The 19116-nt window shown below is 51.2% G+C and overlaps 7 protein-coding genes across 7 annotated transcripts; 6 read left to right on the forward strand and 1 right to left on the reverse strand.

The window, feature by feature from the left end:
* Positions 1–151: 151 nt before the first annotated feature.
* PtrM4_145230 (PolB, DNA polymerase elongation subunit (family B)) lies at positions 152–4718 on the reverse strand (the record flags this gene model as incomplete). The annotated part of the gene is made up of 4 exons (XM_001938984.1): positions 152–1304; positions 1352–4206; positions 4256–4359; positions 4412–4718. The coding sequence occupies 4 exons, from the start codon at positions 4716–4718 to the stop codon at positions 152–154; spliced, it is 4419 nt and encodes a 1472-aa protein (XP_001939019.1).
* A 243-nt stretch (positions 4719–4961) lies between these two features.
* Positions 4962–5598, forward strand: PtrM4_145240 (Orn, Oligoribonuclease (3'-to-5' exoribonuclease); the record flags this gene model as incomplete). Its single annotated transcript, XM_001938983.2, has 2 exons — positions 4962–5006; positions 5053–5598. The coding sequence occupies 2 exons, from the start codon at positions 4962–4964 to the stop codon at positions 5596–5598; spliced, it is 591 nt and encodes a 196-aa protein (XP_001939018.1).
* Positions 5599–6952: 1354 nt separating this feature from the next.
* Positions 6953–8352, forward strand: PtrM4_145250 (oryzin precursor; the record flags this gene model as incomplete). Its single annotated transcript, XM_001938982.1, has 4 exons — positions 6953–7279; positions 7341–7500; positions 7560–7662; positions 7716–8352. 4 exons carry the CDS (start codon positions 6953–6955, stop codon positions 8350–8352), a joined length of 1227 nt encoding a protein of 408 aa, XP_001939017.1.
* A 736-nt stretch (positions 8353–9088) lies between these two features.
* PtrM4_145260 (Dimer-Tnp-hAT domain containing protein) lies at positions 9089–11619 on the forward strand (the record flags this gene model as incomplete). The annotated part of the gene is made up of 2 exons (XM_066109804.1): positions 9089–11154; positions 11205–11619. The coding sequence occupies 2 exons, from the start codon at positions 9089–9091 to the stop codon at positions 11617–11619; spliced, it is 2481 nt and encodes an 826-aa protein (XP_065959787.1).
* Positions 11620–13181: 1562 nt separating this feature from the next.
* PtrM4_145270 (uncharacterized protein) lies at positions 13182–13803 on the forward strand (the record flags this gene model as incomplete). The annotated part of the gene is made up of 2 exons (XM_001938981.2): positions 13182–13248; positions 13358–13803. The coding sequence occupies 2 exons, from the start codon at positions 13182–13184 to the stop codon at positions 13801–13803; spliced, it is 513 nt and encodes a 170-aa protein (XP_001939016.1).
* A 324-nt stretch (positions 13804–14127) lies between these two features.
* On the forward strand, positions 14128–14661 carry PtrM4_145280 (Herpes-BLLF1 multi-domain protein; the record flags this gene model as incomplete). The annotated part of the gene is made up of 1 exon (XM_066109805.1): positions 14128–14661. The coding sequence occupies one exon, from the start codon at positions 14128–14130 to the stop codon at positions 14659–14661; it is 534 nt and encodes a 177-aa protein (XP_065959788.1).
* Positions 14662–15049: 388 nt separating this feature from the next.
* Positions 15050–17978, forward strand: PtrM4_145290 (vacuolar protein sorting-associated protein 35; the record flags this gene model as incomplete). The annotated part of the gene is made up of 7 exons (XM_066109806.1): positions 15050–15183; positions 15254–15888; positions 15933–16452; positions 16497–16971; positions 17019–17564; positions 17611–17757; positions 17817–17978. 7 exons carry the CDS (start codon positions 15050–15052, stop codon positions 17976–17978), a joined length of 2619 nt encoding a protein of 872 aa, XP_065959789.1.
* Between the last annotated feature and the right edge of the window lie 1138 nt (positions 17979–19116).

Here is a 19116-nt window from a genome sequence, read left to right on the forward strand (position 1 = left end):
CTTAGAAGAAGTAAATACACAACAAGAACAAACATTGACATGAACATAATTTATATGCAAAGAACCGTCGTCGTAGCAGTCGTAGACCACTGCCTACACAACATCATCTATCCAAACCCTCCCAGAAACCCTACACCACGAAATACAACGCTCAAGCCTTGAGCGCAAAAGAAAACAAACTATCCATCTGAACCCACTGCCTTCCATTCCTCTCGAGCCACTTCTCCACTACCCCCTTCAGCGTCCCAAACCTCTCCCTATTAACCTCCGCCAGTACCTTGATCTTCTCCCTCCGCTCCATCTCCTCAGCTTTAACACCAGCACTCCCACCACCAACATCCTTACCCACGCGATCAACATCAAACAACGACGCAAAGTACAACAGCTGATTCCAAACATCACGTTCTTTAACCACATAGCTCATTTTACCGAGGCAGTCGCGCGCCAGACCCTTGGGACCCAGACAGCGGTGGCCGTAGACGGAGATACTGCGGGTGCGGTTTGAGCACTGCGGGTCATCGCAGACGACGTGGCCGGCGTAGTAAGTGGCGAGTATCTGACGGATAGCGGATTCGAGTTGTGCGACGACTGTGATGTTGGGGATGATGGTACCGCAGGTGGGCGCGGGGCATTGGATGCCGTTGTGGGAGATAGTTTGTAGGGAGAGTGTAGTTGGGGAGGTGGAGGCGAGGCCTTGAAAGGGGAAGACTGTTGTGCATGTTCTGCAGCGGAGCCAGAGCGGGGAGCAGGATTGGAAGCGGACGGAATCTGGGATTTGGGATTCTAGAGGGTGGATCTCCGTGTCTTGTTGGGCGCTGCCGGATACCGTGCTGACGCGGTATTTGGAGCTGTCGAGCCCGAGACAGGCGGCGAGGAGCGTGATGTTTGTGCCGCTGATGGGGGCGCAGAGACGCTCGACTGGGGGGAGGATTTGCTTGTGGAGGTAGTAGTCGATGTCGGGCTTTAGTCCGCTGTCGGGCTTGAGCACTTCGTCGACGGGGAACGCGTTCTTCGCTGCGTTTTCTGCGGAGCCGGATGATTCGCCAGTGATGATGAAGCTCATGACATCTTTGGCTTTGACGAGCTTGCCCTTGGACTGAAGGCGCAGAGCCACTTGGACTGCAGGCATAGAACCGCCGTTGGGGTACTCCTTGGGATTCTTTCCCAACTGTGTGTAGATAGTGTACTTGCGAGCAGGAATCGCATATTCGCGCATTTGCTTGCTGAGCTCGCGAAGGTGATTGTGGATCTTCTCAACAACTACTTCTGGATCCTCCCCACTAAGGAGGAAATTGAGCAGTTCTCTATGGCGGTGTTAGCTATGGCAAAGGTCGGGGAGTGGTGAACTTACGTAGACGTTTCCTTTGAAAGGGCACAGTACTCCCTACGCCTCATGTCCAGACCTTTGACTTCAAGCTTCTCGATGTACTTGCCGTCCACGGGCACCATGTTGATCGCGGCATACTTCTTCTTCGCATGCAGCAGGATGCGACGGAAGACATTGTCAATATCAATCTCCAACAACTTATAGCTGTCATTGACCTCCCTCTTGAACTCATTGCCCAGCTTGAGTGCATCCTGAATGTTGTCGACATTGGTGTTGATCATGACGGAATCGGTATCACCGTAAATGACACGAAGCGCCTTCACCTCAGCCATGTCCTTGGTTTTGCGGAGAATCTCTCGACCCTTGTACGTTGTAAGCATAGCCAGAGGCCTAGCGTAGAAACGCGATTTAGTATATCCCAAACATCCGTACATGGAGTTGGCAGTCAGCTTTAAAGCCATCTGCTTAATATCCCAGGTGGCCAGCTGATCCGACGTCGCATCCTTGGCCTTCATCAACTTCTTCACCTCACGACGTCGAGAGACAAGCGTGGCGATAAGGCGCGGTAAGATACCCTGTTGTTGATCTGTAGGTACCTCGGGTACCTTATCATCGTCCTCTGACAGATCAGAGCGCTCGACGGTGGTGAAGCAAATGTTGAACTCCTGGATGATACTGGGATACAGGGAGTTGAAGTCCATGACCAAGATGAACTTGTCGTAGAGTCCCTTTTCAGGCTCAAAGACAAGACCACCCTTGAACTTGTCCTTCTTCTTTGCGTCCGCACCTTCCTCGCCCTCAGCGGCTTCTTCGTCGACCTTGGCTTTGCTCTTACCCCACTGTTTGTCGGGGCAAATGTATTTATTCTTGTGGAACTCGTGGAGCAAAATGTATTCGTTACGCTCGGCACGAGTTCCGCTGAGAGTTCGACCCCAGGAGTTACCAGCCAAGTTCGTGAGGACTTTGGTAAGTGGAAGCATTTGCACCTTGATCGAAATAGCAGCGATGAAGTAAGCGTCGGCTTGGCAGTGCTTGACGTAGTTGAGAAGGCCTTCTTTTGTCGTAGCCCAAGTCTTGAGGGCAGCATCGTTATCGAGCTCTTCACGTCGCTTGTTGAGTACCAGCTGGCACATTTCTTCTAGACTCCACGACTGACACTTGGTCATGAGGGATTTTCCAAGATCGTTGGCCAAGTCGCAGAGCAAACGGCCAGAAGCCAGTTGCTTCTCGGCGAAGAAGCTGCCTCCACCCTTGCCCATGCTCTTGGGCCAATCGCTCCTCTTGAGGCGTCCGATACGATGCCATCCCGGGGTCTTCTTCTCCCGCAGGCGGCTCAACAGAACACTGTAATCTACATCGTCAAGACGATGGCCAATGAGAACATCGGGGTCGTGTCGCTGAAACATGGCCATGAGTAAACTGAGGAGTTCTTGCTCAGTCTTCTTGAGGTACATGTTGCCTTTGATCTTCTCGACTTCCTTTTCAAAGCCAATTGGAAAGGAGCTTCCATTCGGCCGCATGATTGTGAAGCTCTTGCACTGCATTTGGTCCACGGGGGTGGTGTCGGTCAAAGAAAAGTTGTCGTAAATCATAGCGCTGGCCATCAGGATTTCTTGTTTGTTGTCCTTGGCATTAAATGTGGTTCGCAACGAAAGACTCATGAGCGTCATGGGAGGTGCATCCAAATTGTCCGAAGCGCTCATAACTGCGATGTTGTTGGGTTTGCTCACCAGTACTTCGAGCTTGCACCAAGAGGCATTTGAAAGAGACCCAAAGTCAGGGTTATCAATCTTGAGCCAGCAAGGTCCCATTATATTCTTCCAGAGGACAAACTGCTCGAAAAGCGAAGTGTTGGTTCCGAATACGTGTGAAAACGTCTCTCCCTTCAGATCAGAGGACAGCGGCATCTTGTCGTATCCGTACAAAAGTTTGAGATAGTCGGCTTCCTTGGGTATGTCGGGCAATTCAAATGCGTATTTCCTCGTACACGGCTTGATCTTGTGAAGGTTCACTCGGTGTTTGCTCATGATTGAATCGACCTCGTCCGATACGTCGCTTAGCCCAACCTCTTCGTCGGTAGCTACGCCTCTTACGTGACGGTATTCCCGGGGCAAAAAGTAAAGCTTTCGGAGGATGTTGTCGACTTTGACGAAGCAACTGGAATAGTTTCCCGTCTTGTTGTTCTTGACCTTGCCGAACAAACACAAGCTGCCGTTGATTTCAGTGTAGTCAATCCAGAAGAAGCGCAGGCTACCATCTTCTTCCACTGCGTCCTGTGGTTCCATTTTACCTATGCCTGTGTTTTGTGGGGCAGGACTGCTCATGACGTTGAGCTTGCTTGTGACGTCGCTCCAAGAAGAGGCATCGAAAGAGGCTGTTGATGGGCCAACAGGTGACGAGTTGGCGGGTGTAGGGTTTTCCTCCTTGAGTTTTGCTATCGGTCGTCTTCCCGCCATGTTGACACTGGCAACGGGTACTCCGTGATGGGTGGTGGGTTGGGCTATCTCCATCAAATCATCTTCCTCTTCCTCTTGTTTTACCACAGGCTGTGTTCGCCGCTCTACGGCTTTTGTTACGGGTGATGACGGTAGCGGAGGGTCACTCATGGCAATGTCGTCGTCAAATGTAGGAAGACCGTCGTCGTCTGCGTGTGCATTCAGCGCTGGCGGCGTGTCTGGCATGTAAGCGTCCGAGTCATCTGTACGTCTTTTCGTGGCTGCCGGGCGGTTCTCGGATATCGGAGGTGATAGGACTCTTGTTTTCCGTCTCGCTTCAGTCTTGATGGGTCGCATTCGGCTTGAAGAGGAGCGGGCGGGGTTTGTGTCGATTTCCCCTAATAGATCGTTCATGAAGTCTTTGTCGGCCTCTGTAGCGACCGGCTAGGTATGTCAGTATCGACATGCGCAATTGGATCTCCGAAGATTGTACCTTTGCTTTCGGTGCCTTTGCAGCGTTCTTGGCGTTGAAGTACTTGCTGATGCCTTTATCAATCTTTTTCCGCTTCTCTTCGTCCTCTTCGCGTTTCCGTTTGGCTATCGGACGTTAATACCGGGGCAAAGCCGTTGTCTATAGGTCATATCATACCGGCTTTCCCTTTGGCGGGACGCTCCTCTCCTTCGCTGTCTGTCGCAGCATAGTGGTATTTGCCCTGGTCATCATCCCACTCTTCTCTGCCATCATCGACATATCCCTCGCCTTCGTCGCCGACCACAAAGTCATCTTCGTCCAATCGGCCCCTCACAATCTTTTTGTATCCCTCTTCATCGACGGTATCGTACAATTGCTCTTCTTCGGCCACTTCGTATGTGGATAAACGCGTCTTGCCCGCCGCTCGATTGGCTCTCAATTCCGCCAACAGGGCAGCGCCCGTCTTCTTTGCTACACGAGGCATGGCGTATTACAATGTATAAAGTATGCGAGCAAAGAGCGAAGTGAAGGAATTGGTTACGTGCTGCTGTAGTCTGCGTGTTTGGGGGGCTAGTGGGACGACAGATCAAAGTGCAGGCACGAGGGACGCGCTAATACGCACCATGCACGCGACGCGACTGCCATTAATCACGCCAAGCCTGCCCAATTAGTACTCTCTATTACCACCCCACAACCACGTGCTTCAACCTTCACACCACACGTCATCATGGCATCCGTCTCAAAAGCTCCTCTTGTCTGGATAGACTGCGAGGTGCGCGTAGTCAGAGCTCTTCGTTGTATCTCGTTGACCCCGCTAGATGACTGGCCTGAACACCGACATTGACACCATCATGTCTCTCGCCGTCTTCGTCACTGATGCGGACCTCAATTTCCTCGATGAGACAGGTTACGAAGCCATCATCCACCACGACAAGGAACAACTCGACCGCATGGGCGAGTGGTGCACACGCCACCACGGCCAGTCAGGTCTGACCCAAGCCTGCCTCGACTCCACCACCACCGCAGAAGAAGCCGCAGAAGGCCTGCTTTCTTACATCAAAAAGTATGTTCCCGAGCGTCGTATTGGGCTCCTAGCTGGAAACTCGGTCCATGCCGACAAGTCGTTCCTGGTAAAAGAGCCCTACAAGATTGTCGTCGATCACCTCAACTATCGCATCATGGACGTGAGCAGCATCAAGGAAGCTGCGCGTAGGTGGGCACCCAAAGCAACGCTCAACAAGATTCCAAGGAAGCAAATGCTTCATGAAGCGCGCGCTGATATCCTGGAGAGCATTGAGGAAGCGCGGTATTATCGCAAGACCTTTTTCGTGACGCCACCGAGCATTGCGGAGGCGCAGAAATAATAAGTATCGACATCCTGCAGTACCTTGAAATACTCAGGTGAGCGTCTCCATTATCTGTAACCATATTCACGGCGCTCTACAATCTCAGTACAATATTGTGGAAGTTACACCCTTTTCGGGCAGAAATACTCTCCTAGAATAGCAGTGTAGATGTATAAGGATACAAAATGATGATACGACTTACCGCCGTGACAGCAGTCAGACAGAATTTCTATACACATGTCTATTTATGAGTGTGTGTTCTCAATCCCTCCCTGCCCATCTCCAACATCTTCACTCCGCAAACAGCACATTGTTATCTCCGCCCTACCCACCAACTACATACAATACTCATCCAGATCAAACGATACAGACACAAAAACCTCACTATATAACGCTGGTGACTCATTCAGGTATTTCCGTCCAACCGAGTTATCAAATTTGTATTTTTGGCCCTACACGAGGGCGGATATGCATCTGAGTGGATATACATCCGCTTACGGAAGGTGCGAGCATATGCCCATGTCTGTCGCGCTTCATGCTCTGGATTCGCAACGATTCCCAGCCCCATACCACAGTATCGCATTTCCAACGCATGAACAGTTCAGTTGTCGGAATTCGAGGTATTGATGCGCTGGTATCGCAGTAGAGATACGCGAATCTGGAGATTCCTACCTCACACATCCAAGATCAAGGCCCAACTGATCAATTCAACAACTTCTAAACTTACGTAGAGTTCTCGGGAAGGGTTCATAATTCTGGGAGAGCGCATGTGCATGCATCCCATCCCGTCACGTCTATCCAGAAACGAAGGTACCCTATTGCGAACATACTCACATGCCCAGAACCTAGCATTATCGCCTACTCTATTTCCAAACAACGCGGTTCCTTCTAACCTGCCTATTCCAGCTCTAAGCTTCACCCGCACCATTCTCACAAGGCCCGATTCCAGATAAGTTCGCTTCTCTCCACAAACCCACAAACACCCGCTTTCCACGTTTCATCCCCATTTTCGCGCCCGGTACATGCACTCGAATGGGCACTTTGTTCCCCTGAAAAAAAAAGCCAAGCATGGCAAATTAAATCTCCAAATTCGGCCCCTTGTGCTTTTGCTGGGGTTATTTCCAACCCTAGCGAAAAAGTCGCCTGTTCGTAGGAATTGTAGTTATGGGGGTTATGCCTAAAAAGGCAGAAGACAAGAAAAACGTCATGTTGAAGCTTTGCATATACGGTAGTAGTTTGAATTGATAGATTATTAGAGTCTATGCAAAATGGAACTACGGTGCCCCTAAAAAGTTCTTAAAGCGCGTTGTTGTCGTCTAGTTGTGTTGGTTCTTGTTCACACCCACCACACACGTCTTCACTCTCGTTTACAATGCTCTTCTTTACCCGTGTGACGGCGTTCGTAGCGGCCGCGGCGCCCTTTTTCGCCAATGCAGCTCCTGTTGCAGCGGAGCAGAGGACGAATGAAGTTATCCCGGGGAAATACATCGTTCAGCTGAGATCTGACGCTGATGTCGCGGCTGTGGCTGCTCACCACAACAAAGTGCGCGATATATATGCTCGTAACCTAGCGAGGCGGGGGGATGATGGTAGTGCAGGTGGAGCGCCGGTCGAGCGCGAGTATGGGTTTGGCGAGTTCAAGGCGTATGCTGGGTCGTTTGATGAAGCGACGGTTGAGGAACTGAGGGGTTTGCCTGAGGTAAGAATCTAGTTGTGTTGCGTGGTTGGATGAGATTCTCCGATGCTGACAGCTTGGATAGGTAATCAGTGTTGAACAAAATTTCATCATGAGAAGTACGGGTTTTGTAACACAAGCGAGTGTGCCGTGGGGTTTGGGTAGTATATCTTCTCGCACACCGGGATCGACATCTTATGTCTACGACGACAGTGCAGGCAAAGGCACGTTTTCCTATGTAATCGGTAAGTTGAGGGAGACAACCTATGAGAAGTTGACACAGTACTGATACTTCGATATCAAGACACCGGCGTTCGTATCACACACAACGAATTCGAGGGTCGAGCAATCTGGGGCTTCAATGCCGTATCCGGCTCCCCTGATACAGACGACGATGGCCACGGAACGTAAGAAACTCCCCCATCACTCCCCCAATCCTCGTCATCTAACACAACACCAGACACGTAGCCGGCACCCTCGGCGGAAAAACATACGGCGTAGCCAAAAAGACGACAATCATAGCCGTAAAAGCGCTAGCAGGCGACACTGGCAGCGCCTCAGACGTCTTCGCCGCCTTCGACTGGACCGTCAACGACATTGTAGCCAAAAACCGACAAAACACCTCCGTAATCAACATGTCGCTCGGCTCCTCCGCCTCTTCCACCTGGGACGCCGCCATCACCGCCGCGTGGAACAAAGGCGTCCTCGTCGTCACGACAGCAGGAAACGAAAACTCGCTCGCTAGTCAGAGGTCTCCGGCTCGCTCCCCGGAAGTCATCTGCGTGGGCAATGTTCGGATTGATAATCAGAGACTTGGTGGACCCGGGGGGTCGAATTATGGTGATGCTGTTGATATTTTTGCGGCAGGGACGAATGTTCTTTCGGCGGATATGGCGAGTGATTCGGCTACTAGGGTGAGGAATGGGACGTCTATGGCATCGCCGCATGTTGCCGGGTTGGTGTCGTATTTGAGGGGGCTGGAGGGGCCGATGAGTGCGAGGGATGTGAAGGCGAGGGTGTATGCGTTGGCAACGCCGGGTGTTGTAACGGATACTATGGGTTCGGCGAATTTGTTGGCGTATAATGGCAATAAATAGTAGTTTCAGATCACGGGGAGCGAGGGATGGTTCGTAATTGTTATAGAAGTGCAAATAAGAGCCAGAGTTAACTTTTTAGAAAGGGTGTCCTTCGTGTGCTCTAAAGCTTCGTGATTTAGATGTGTCTGAAGAAGGCGTGGAGGTAGTTGGGGTGGTTCGACCTCAAGCGTCCACATCTTTCCATGCGTCAAAGGTTGATATGATGCCCTGAAGTTGTCCGACTTTGCCTCTACACAATTATACTGGCAACCTAACTCAACTTTGCCTTATTTACACTAGTGCCTTCACCGCCTATGTCTCACTCATCCATACTTGTCAACGAGCGAGCCGGCTCGCTCAGCTCGCTCGGCTTGGACGTTTTGACCAAGCCGAATGAGCTGAGCGCGCAGTGCGCGCTTGCAAGCCGAGCGAGCTTAGGGATAGGCGCTCGCTCAGTCAGCTTGCTTAGCTTGGTTGGATGGGGCGGTTGGAAACTTGGGGCTGAAGGACTTGGTGGAGGGGCAATCTCACGATGATTTTTAGGTGTAGTGCGTAAGTTCGAAACCTAGTTATAACCTAAAATACACTCTTTTTTGCTATATTTCTAGCAAATAAGCTACTAAATTTCCGGCTAACGGCCTGGCAACAATATTCTCCTTCTGCGACACTTCACTTACTACTTATCACCCACCACACTCACCTATACTCCATCAACGCGTCTCTATTTGCAGCTATTATCTACCTCGCCGTTGCTATAATGCCAGCAAAAAGAACACGCGTTAATGCTCTAGAAATCGCGACAACTTCGAAGCGCCCTAGAGTCGCAGCGCGTCATCGCGGGACTGCCAGCCAACCTGTGCTAGTCGATACTCGGCCATTCTCACCATCTCCACCTCCTCCACCGCTGTCGCCGCGTCAAGCTCTCGTCGCCGCGCCACAAGCACCAAATTTTGAAGCGACCCTCCGAGAGTCGCGCGCCGAAGAGACAATCATCCCACCACCTGAGGGCAGCGAGCATGCCACTGTTGCAGCTTCAGGAGCAGCTAGCGAGGCTGTCGACGAGGGTTTCGTATGGGTAGAGGACAAATACGACGGCTTTAATTGGAGTCGCTACCCAAAGCACTGCAAGCCGCCCACATCACTTTCGAACCGAGCAAGCTGGGTATACAGCCATGGCTATCGCATCGCCTTGCGCAGCAACGTCGCAAAAGTCACGTGGATCTGCCACTATTGCTATAAGCACAAGTTCACTACTGTTGGCCGTGGCATACATGACGTCTCGCAGTCTCCATCAGCGCCAGCACGTCATCTCGGAGAAGACAAGAAAGGTCATGGCTTGAAGCCTCCAAGTAAGCGCACTACCGTCGCTCCTCGGAAAGAAACTCTCCTCGAACGCGCCCTTCAGAAGGGCTGCTCTCAGGCTGTTGCCAACGAGCTTACCAACTTCAATATACAAGAGTTTAGGCTTGCGGCCGTCACCTGGCTCGTCGAAAACAACCTCCCACTCTCACAATTCGAATCATCGTCTTTTCGCAATATGATACAATTAGCTAGCGTAGAGGCAGAACGAGCCCTGTGGGCATCTCATAACAGCGTCTCACGATACGTTATACGCCTGTACAACTACCTGTTACCAAAGGTTGTCGCAAGCCTTTCAGAATCAATGAGCAAAGTCCATATAAGCTTTGACGGATGGACGACAAAAGGTGGCAAGCGCGGTTACTTAGGTATCGTCGCCCACTACGTTGATAGCTCTGGCGAGCTCAGGGACTTGCCTATTGCGCTCCCACAACTGACAGGTGCCCACACCGGCGAGGCCATGGCTGAGGTCGTGATGGCAATATTCAAGCAGTTCGAAATCACTGTGGGCAAGCTCGGTTACTTCGTCCTCGACAACGCACATAACAACAACACCACGATCAACACTCTCGCCTTGCAGATGGGCTTCAGCGCTACCGAGCGTCGCCTTCGCTGCGGTCCTCATACGCTTAATCTCATTGGCCAGATGCTACTCTGGGGTGAGGAGAAAGAGTCCTACGACAACGAGGAGACTGAGCGCGTGAACGAAGCTGAGAACATGGCTACTTGGCGAGGCGATGGACCATTAGGAGTGCTTCTCGCGGTTATCAACTACATCAAAACACCACAACAGTACGCTCTTTTTGAGAAGTATCAGAAGCTCGCTATTAGGGACCAGCCTGTCAACGCGCCAACAGAACAGCACAAAATCAAGGAGCCCGTCAAGCCAGTTGTTACTCGCTGGAACTCTTACGTTTCGTGTTTTGAGCGCGCTGTTGAGTTGCAATTAGCGGTTAATGGGTACGCCAACTACCATATTCAGAAGATTGAAACTGAAGACGCGTACGCCCGAAGTCGTAACAACAAGCTGCCTGCAGCGCCGGATTGGATGAGGTCTGATGGGATCAATGCCCATGACTGGCAGGTGATTGCTGAGTATATTGATGTGCTCAGGCCACTGAAACAAGCTACAAAACGGCTTGAAGGCCGCGGCAAAAGCGGTGCTTTTGGAGCAATCGCTGAGGTTATTCCAGTATTTGAATACTTACTTGGAGTCTATGAGGACCGCTTGCAAAGCTATGAAGACGTCATTCACGATGAGCATACAGAGTCACCCGAAGACCACCTTGCTATCAACCTCCGCGCTGCCCTAGTTAAAGCCCGCGAGTACTACAACAAGCTCGACCTCTCGCCAGCTTACTATGCTGCTACAATCCTTCATCCTCGCTACAAAAGCTACCTTGACGCAGCGTGGGCGGATAAGCCTGATTGGCTAGAGAGCAGCAACCGCAAGTTTCAACATTTGTGGGCGGAGTACAAAAGCTTACCGAAGCCGCGCTTACGCCCAAAGTCAGGCACAATGATATAGACGACGCTATCAACAGCTTTATTGAGCCTGCAGGGCTTACGGAGAACGAGGAGGATGAATATGAGGCTTGGAAACGCAGCGAACCGATCGCTAGCGAGGGCGTCGACCCTATAAAATACTGGGTAGGACTCCGCGATCGCTACCCCAGCCTTAGCAAATTTGCTATCGACATGCTATCAATCCCAGGCTCAAGCTGTGAGTGTGAGCGCTTATTCAGCGAGCTGGGTGACCTCCTCGAGCCCCGTCGGCGCAGCATTTCTCCGCAACTTCTAGCAGCAATACAGTGCGATCGACGATGGATAAGAGCTGGATTTGGCAGTGGTGAGGTGCCTGTAAAGGAGGCTATCAGCGATGAGGAGATGGACGCGAAATACGGTGTACATAAGTGGGATATTAGCTGAGAAACTCAACACCAAGGTTTCTATATAACTTTCCTAATCGGGACTGAGCCCATCAAGCCGAGCGAGCTGACAGCCCTGTTTCAGCCAATCCGAGCGAGCCGAGCGAGCTGCTGGCCTCCGCTCAATTGGCTGAGCAAGCCAATTGGCTGAGCTCGCTCAGCTTGCTCATTGACATCTGTGCACTCATCTCTCAAGGAGCAGTTCTGCCTACGACTCCAGCCATCCAAACGTTTTGGATGATTGATAGAAAGGTTGTCTTTGTTTAGCTCGATGTCAAGAATGTATCCCGGATTTGCGGGTAGATGGGTGGGTAGTAGGTAGTGAAGAGTTTCCAAGGGAATCCAAGACTGGGGCTGGAAATAGTGGTTGAGAGGGTAGTAGTGTGAGGACGATGGGCGATACCGTGTGAGACCATCGGGTAGATTGTTAGCAAATCGATGGACAGAGCTTATACAAGTATACGATAGGGGTCTTCTATCTGCATCTCCTTAGGTTGAATGCTCTGGGGGGTTTTTTCTAATGAAACCATCGCGAACTCACTATCGACAGGACTCGCTCCACACATCGCTTCGTAGTCAATCCTGCAGCATAGCTAACGCTGATCTATCCGACGCTGGGTCAATTTATCTACAAATGCACCATGAAAATCCTCAGTCTCTTCGTTCCCACTTCCTTCACCTCACTATCTGTCCAAGCCCATAGTCATCAAGTGGTACCATAGCTGAATTAATCACCAGCGCTCTCATAGCATTCCCTAACTTCATACCTAGATATCAACAACACGAGGCGCTTCTTCCCAGCGCTCAGTATCAAACTCGCCGCCGCAGGACTGAGAGATGTGCCAAGTGCATACATGAGAAGTTATCAGGGGGCCACTAACCAGGTACGGTGAGGAGATAAGAGGAAATGATGCTGCTATGGTTCAGACGACGATAGTGATGAAGGACTTGACTAAATTTCGCAGAGCGTAAAAAAGGCACGGTATGTTAGAACTGCCACTCGGCACTCCTCCATCAACCAATCCCACTCAAACTCTATCCTGCGGAACACACCCCGACGCGCCATCCCACCAAATTTAACCCCCCAGTACGATCCTGCATCCCCCTCCTCCCCAAGCCCCCGGAACCCCCTCCGTCATACCCTCCCCAACCATCCTCCCCTGCCATCCAGCGCGCTAAACAACACAGCTTCTCCATCCCGAGCTTACCGTGATGTCGCAAGCCAAGCCAACAACAGATACCCAAACAAGCCATTGATCAACATTATCCCCATTAGGCGCCCCGTTGGAAGCGGCTGTGTGTGCTTGGCATGAAGCGAACTAGCCGTAATTGGTGTTCCTAATGTTCAAGCGCTAGAGCGCATGGGGTTAGATGGGTGGTTACTACGGTAGTGGTGTGGGAAGACACAGCCTGGGTGGTTTGGGATGTGCGAGGTTTGGGGTATAAAGATAGGTCTGTGTTTGGGAGGTCAGTTAGTTACTTGTTGAGGGCAGTTTCTTTTTGGAATTGTTGAGCTGGAAAGTGTGTTGAATTTGAATTTTGAAGTTTTGAATAGACGGTATCATGTCGGAGTCTTTTCAGGAGTCTTCCGGTGGTCGCTCTTCGTTCGATGATGCGGAGCAGACTTTTGGTAAGTCGAGTTTTGCGCAGGTTTGGATGTGGTCTGATGGGGTTGTGGACTGTTTCCTCGTCGATGATTTACTGGCAGCTTGTTTACGGTTCATACTGATTATTCGCAGATAAGATGGTCGGAAAGCAGCAAAAGGCCGTCGGAATGTACGTCGGAATCGGAGTTGGCATCTTTGTTCTTTTTGCTTCGATGGCCATCTTTCTATTCTGGCGACATAGCAGGAAGCGGAAACGAGAGATAAATCAACAGCCGCAGTTCACTTCATACCAACCGATCGGTCAACAGACAACTGCACCTGCACAACAGCAATGGCAAAGGCAGGGAGTGGAAGTTGATGGATTGGCATACAAGACGGAACTCGAGGCCCAACCCAAGCCCCAACAGTACCAAGAAATGAACGCGTATCCGCATACGAATCCGTTCCAAGGTGGCCACATAGTGGAAGCGCAGTCAACACGCGATCCACAGGAAATGCCGCAGACGTTTGGGCAACAGGCTCCGCACGAGATGCCAGGGATACCCGGAGGTGAGACTGTTGGAAGGTGGTTGGCATGACCAATACGAAATCAAGTCTGTTTATCCAAGACGCATCCCACGCCTATAACCAGAATACTATGAAGTGGTTCCAAGGAAATGTTGGAGATGGGATGTTCCAGGCGCGCAGCATCTGCACATGTTGACGCACGGGCCACCCAGCCATCCTCCAACCACCATGATTTCGCAGCGCTCAAGACATTGCGCAACTCCGCGCTACGCATCTCATAAACGGGGACCTACATTGTAGATTCCACACTTGGTCATATTCAGTGTTAATCGTCAGCGTATCCGTGCTCGATTCGCTTCTACGACTATCAACACCAGTGTCATCCACTTTTCGATATGATGCTACTCAACCTTCAAGCACTCACACTGGCTGCCCTCTTCTCGGCTTTGGCGATCGGAAGACCTCTTGACTCGCATGACCTTCTTCCGCGGGATAAGAGCTATGCGGTAGTCAATGTTGGTGGGGACGCCCCGACTCAGGCACCACCAGCAGCTACCTCGACAGTCGCAACAACAAAGACGGTGGAAGTGGTCAGTCCGGAAAAGACAGTCACCCAAGAGACTACCACGACCGTCGTCAAGCCTGAACCGGCACCTGCACCTACCTCGAGTTGCCCCCCGCCTAGTTCAGAAACTCCTGCGTCATCAACTCCAAGCCCGTCAACACCATGGCCAACTTCAACACCCCTCATCTCAAACTCGACGATGACAACGCCAGACTCGACACCCAAACCCATCTTCGTTACTATCACCGTCGCTGAGCCTGCGGAAACACCCGACTACTACGATGACGGAATGTGGCACACGCGTTATGCCATCAAGTCATTTGGGGATGATGCAGCTATCGCAACGGCATTGCCTCAAGTTTGAGTTGGGAGACATGGCATCAAGGATTTCTCTGGTTTGGCGGTAGACTGGCTCGATCGCTTGCTTCTTTCTTCGACTGTATTACGATGGACATGAGTTATGGTCGCATATTAATGGACGCGCTGACGGAGATGCATTGGAAGGCGTTTTGGACATATAGGGTGCTAGACGCGTCGCGGAGAGATATAATGTACAATAGAGTAATGATATACTATAAAGCCTCTGATGTATGTGAAGTGATGAAGTGAGTGAGATGGCTAGTATGACGCAGGTTAGCTACACGGGCTGGATCCCTGCTTGCTTGGCGAACGGTTATGGCACGCCCAAGGCGGCGGTGCGTATCCACGACCAGCTCTCCACAACCCCGGACTATCCGCTCTCTTTGCAAACAATGGCGTCGCCGCCCCCCGTAGAAGACCAGGCTCGGCTGCTCGAAGATGCCCTCGCCGTGGTGCGCCAACAGACGCTGCTTATGCGGCGCTGTCTCGAGACGCCGGGCAAGTTGATGGATGCGCTCAAGTGCAGGTAGGCAGCAGACAAGACGATATGGCGCTTCTAGGAGCGGAATATTGTGCTAACTGCCTCTCCCGTTCAGCTCGACTCTCGTTTCGGAGCTGCGCACTAGCAGCCTAGGTCCCAAGCAGTACTATGAGCTTTACATGGCCGTCTTCGATGCCCTCCGCCACTTGGCCGTATACCTGCGCGAAAACCACCCTGTGAACCACCTCGCCGACCTTTACGAGCTCGTCCAGTATGCTGGAAATATTATTCCCCGTCTGTATCTCATGGTCACTGTGGGTACTGTCTACATGGCAATTGAGGATGCGCCCGTCAAGGAGATTATGAAGGACATGATGGAGATGAGTCGCGGGGTCCAGCACCCCATCCGCGGCCTGTTTCTACGCTACTATCTCGCCGGCCAGGCACGCGACTGCCTTCCGTCGGGCGACAGCGAGGGCCCAGAAGGCAATTTGCAGGATTCGATTAGCTTCATTCTGACCAACTTTGTTGAAATGAATAAGTTGTGGGTGCGGCTGCAACACCAGGGTCACTCGAGAGAGCGCGAGCAGCGGACCAAGGAGCGCCAAGAATTGCAGCTGCTGGTAGGCAGCAATCTGGTCCGTCTGAGCCAGCTGGTGGATTTGGAGAATTATAAGAAGATTCTGAATCCGCTGTTGGAGCAGATTGTACAATGTCGAGATGTTTTGGCGCAGGAGTATCTTTTGGAGGGTATGTATAGACTTGCAATGTGTGAATTTGGCTAACAGCAGCAGTCGTCACTCAGGTTTTCCCCGACGAATTCCACCTACACACTCTCGACCAATTCCTCTCCGCCGTCGCACGCCTAAACCCCCATGTCAACGTCAAGGCCATTGTTGTGGGCCTCATGGACCGACTCTCCTCGTATGCGCAAAGAGAAGCCGAATCCGAAAGCCCGGAGCAGCGCAAGAAGACCGAGGAGGAATCCATAGCACAACTCATGGAGCAGATGCGCATAGCAAAGGAGAACAAGGCGGTAGAACCAGAAGCTGCACCCGCACATGAGAATGGAGACGCTTCAGAAACCTCGGAGACACAGCCCAGCGAAGAAGCCTCTGAAGATTCAGCAGCGCCTCCTTCTGAAGACACGGCACCTACCGAGACGGACGGCGAAATCCAGAAGAAACGCGGCATACCGAACAATGTCAAGCTGTTTGAGATATTTCACGAACAGGTGCAGACACTGGTCAAGATGCAGCGATTGCCAATACAAGACACAGTTGGCCTTTTAGTGTCGCTCGCGAATCTTGCATTGTAAGTTCGAGACTGTGCTTATTAACATGTGCTAATTATCATAGAAATATCTACCCCGAACGACTGGACTACATCGACCAGGTCCTGACATTTGCAAACCAAAAAGTTGCAGAATACCAAAACAGCGCCGACCTCCACTCACAAGCAACGCAAAGCCAAATCCTCAGCCTTCTTCTTTCGCCCATCAAGACGTACATTTCCCTCTTTACTGCGCTAGCGTTACCCAACTTTATCCCTCTTTTACATTCACAGCCATATCCGACTCGGAGAGCGGTAGCAGGCGAGGTCGCGAGAAGTCTGATGCGTAATCAGACAAGTATCGCTTCCGTGGAGAACCTCGAGAGTGTGTTGGAGATCCTCAAGGTGCTCATCAGGGAAGGCATACAACAAGCCCAAGGCTACCCTGGAGGACCGATTCAAAGACGGGCACAAGAGACGGAGGAGACTATAGAAGAGCAAGGTTGGCTCGCGCGGATAGTACATCTCATCCGCGGCGAGGACAATGATACGCAGTTCAAGGTCAGTGGAGTGAGATTGGTGCCTCCGCAGATACTAACGTACTTTAGCTCCTCCAAGCTGCGCGCAAGGCCTTTGCAGACGGCAACGAGCGCGTCAAGTACACCTCTCCCGCCATCATCACAGCATCTCTCAAGCTCGCACGGCAGTATAAGAAGCGCGAACATTTCGAAGACAACTGGCAATCACAATCCTCCGCTCTCTACAAATTCATGCACAGCACCCTATCGACTCTCTACGCCAGAGTCACAGGCTCTGCAGATCTTTCTCTCCGCCTCTTCATTGCCTGCGGTCAGGTCGCCGATCAAAACGGCTTCGAAGAAGTTGCGTACGAATTCTTCGCGCAGGCATTCACGATATACGAAGAAGCGATCAGCGACTCAAGAGCACAGTTCCAGGCCGTGTGCGTTATCGCAAGTGGACTACACACGACGAGGAATTTCGGCAAGGAAAACTACGATACGTTGATTACAAAGTGTGCGCTACATGGAAGTAAGCTGCTCAAGAAGCCAGATCAGTGTCGCGCTGTGTATCTCGCAAGCCATCTATGGTGGGCAACCGAAATCAGAGCGTTGGGAGAGGAGGACCCGAAGAACGTGAGTACCCCAATAACATACATGAAAGCCATACTAACAATCACAGCTCTACCGCGACGGCAAACGCGTGCTCGAGTGCTTACAACGCGCGCTCCGTGTTGCAGACGCATGCATGGACGCCGCAGTTTCTGTCGAACTCTTTGTCGAAATCTTAAACAGATATGTCTACTACTTTGACCAAGAAAACGATGCCGTAAGTCTTTCCGCCCTCCCCTCACATCTCAACCCCTTTTCTAATAAAACACCCTACAGGTCACAACCAAATACCTAAACGGCCTCATCGAGCTCATCCACTCGAACCTGCAATCCAATGAAAACGCGTCGTCGCTGGAGAACCCGAGGAAACATTTTCAACGCACGTTGGATTATATAGCTAGTCGCGAGTATGAAGGTGTGGTCACGGCGGCGAAGTAATCGTGCGTGTGTTTGTGTGCTGGAGTGCTTGTACGCTGATGATAATGTTGACGTTGACGTTGATGATGGGGGGTAGTTTGTGGCTTTGGGAAAATGAGGGTAATGATTATGTTTGTGTCGTTGGGGGTTGGAGGATGCGGATGTGCTGAGCGATGCGGAACGAAGCGATGCGAAGCGGGTATACCATTGTATGTAGTTATATCGATGTGATGATGTGGAGAGTCATGTTTGCAGATGTGTTTGCAGCTGTGTGACGGTGTTTGCATCTTGCGGTTCCCTCACTCACTCACTCACTCACCTCACTCACTCACTCACTTCACTCACTCACTCACTCACTTCACTCACTCACTCACCTCACTCAGACATAAACGTCATAAGGACATACTCACGTACAACCCCACCGCTAAACCCAGTACGGGAGGCTGCCGGTGTATATAAAACCCCTCCTCCCTCTTCTCTCCTTCCTTCTTATCACACAAAAATCGTGGTATTTCCTCTATTTCCAAAACGAAAGTAAGAAATCTGATGAAGTTTCAGTCTTTTCCTGTTTTTCTAAAATCGCCATGCCAAGGTCGATGGCTGCCCTCGGGCTGTGGGCTGGGCTGGGCTGAAAATTACGGGGTACTGCGTCTTCTCTTTCTACTTCTGTTATAGAAAATCGGAGTGGTGTTGGGGTTGTCTAAAAGTTTGAGTCATGGTGATTCATGGAGGTGTGTTAAGATGGGTGGAGGTGAAGCTCATGGGAGTGTTTCTGCGTCTTTCCTCTCTTTTATTCTTCTATCTTTCTGAAAACCTGGGGAGCTGAAAATCCAAAGGAGACAACGTTGTACAAATGACTGGCCGAGTCTGCGTCTGCCTCTTTCCCTCCTCTTCCGAAACTAAAACCATGGAAAATAACAGACATGCCTGGCTGAGTCTGTTCTTTTCTGTGGGAGCGAGGTGGGGTATATCTACCATAAACTATCCAACCAGTACCGATGCCGCAGAAACTCACTATGTTCCTGTTATTTACAAAAAATGAACAGATGACGGTATGTTTGGGGTTTTCTGAAAAGTGGCATAGTATCCGACGATGGAGAGAGGTGGTAGGGGGTTGTGGTTGTAATAAAAACTGCTGAGGAAAAAGCGATGGAGGTGA

Source organism: Pyrenophora tritici-repentis, chromosome 9 (assembly GCF_003171515.1).
Source record: "Pyrenophora tritici-repentis strain M4 chromosome 9, whole genome shotgun sequence".
NCBI classification, from domain to species: Eukaryota; Fungi; Ascomycota; class Dothideomycetes; order Pleosporales; family Pleosporaceae; genus Pyrenophora; species Pyrenophora tritici-repentis.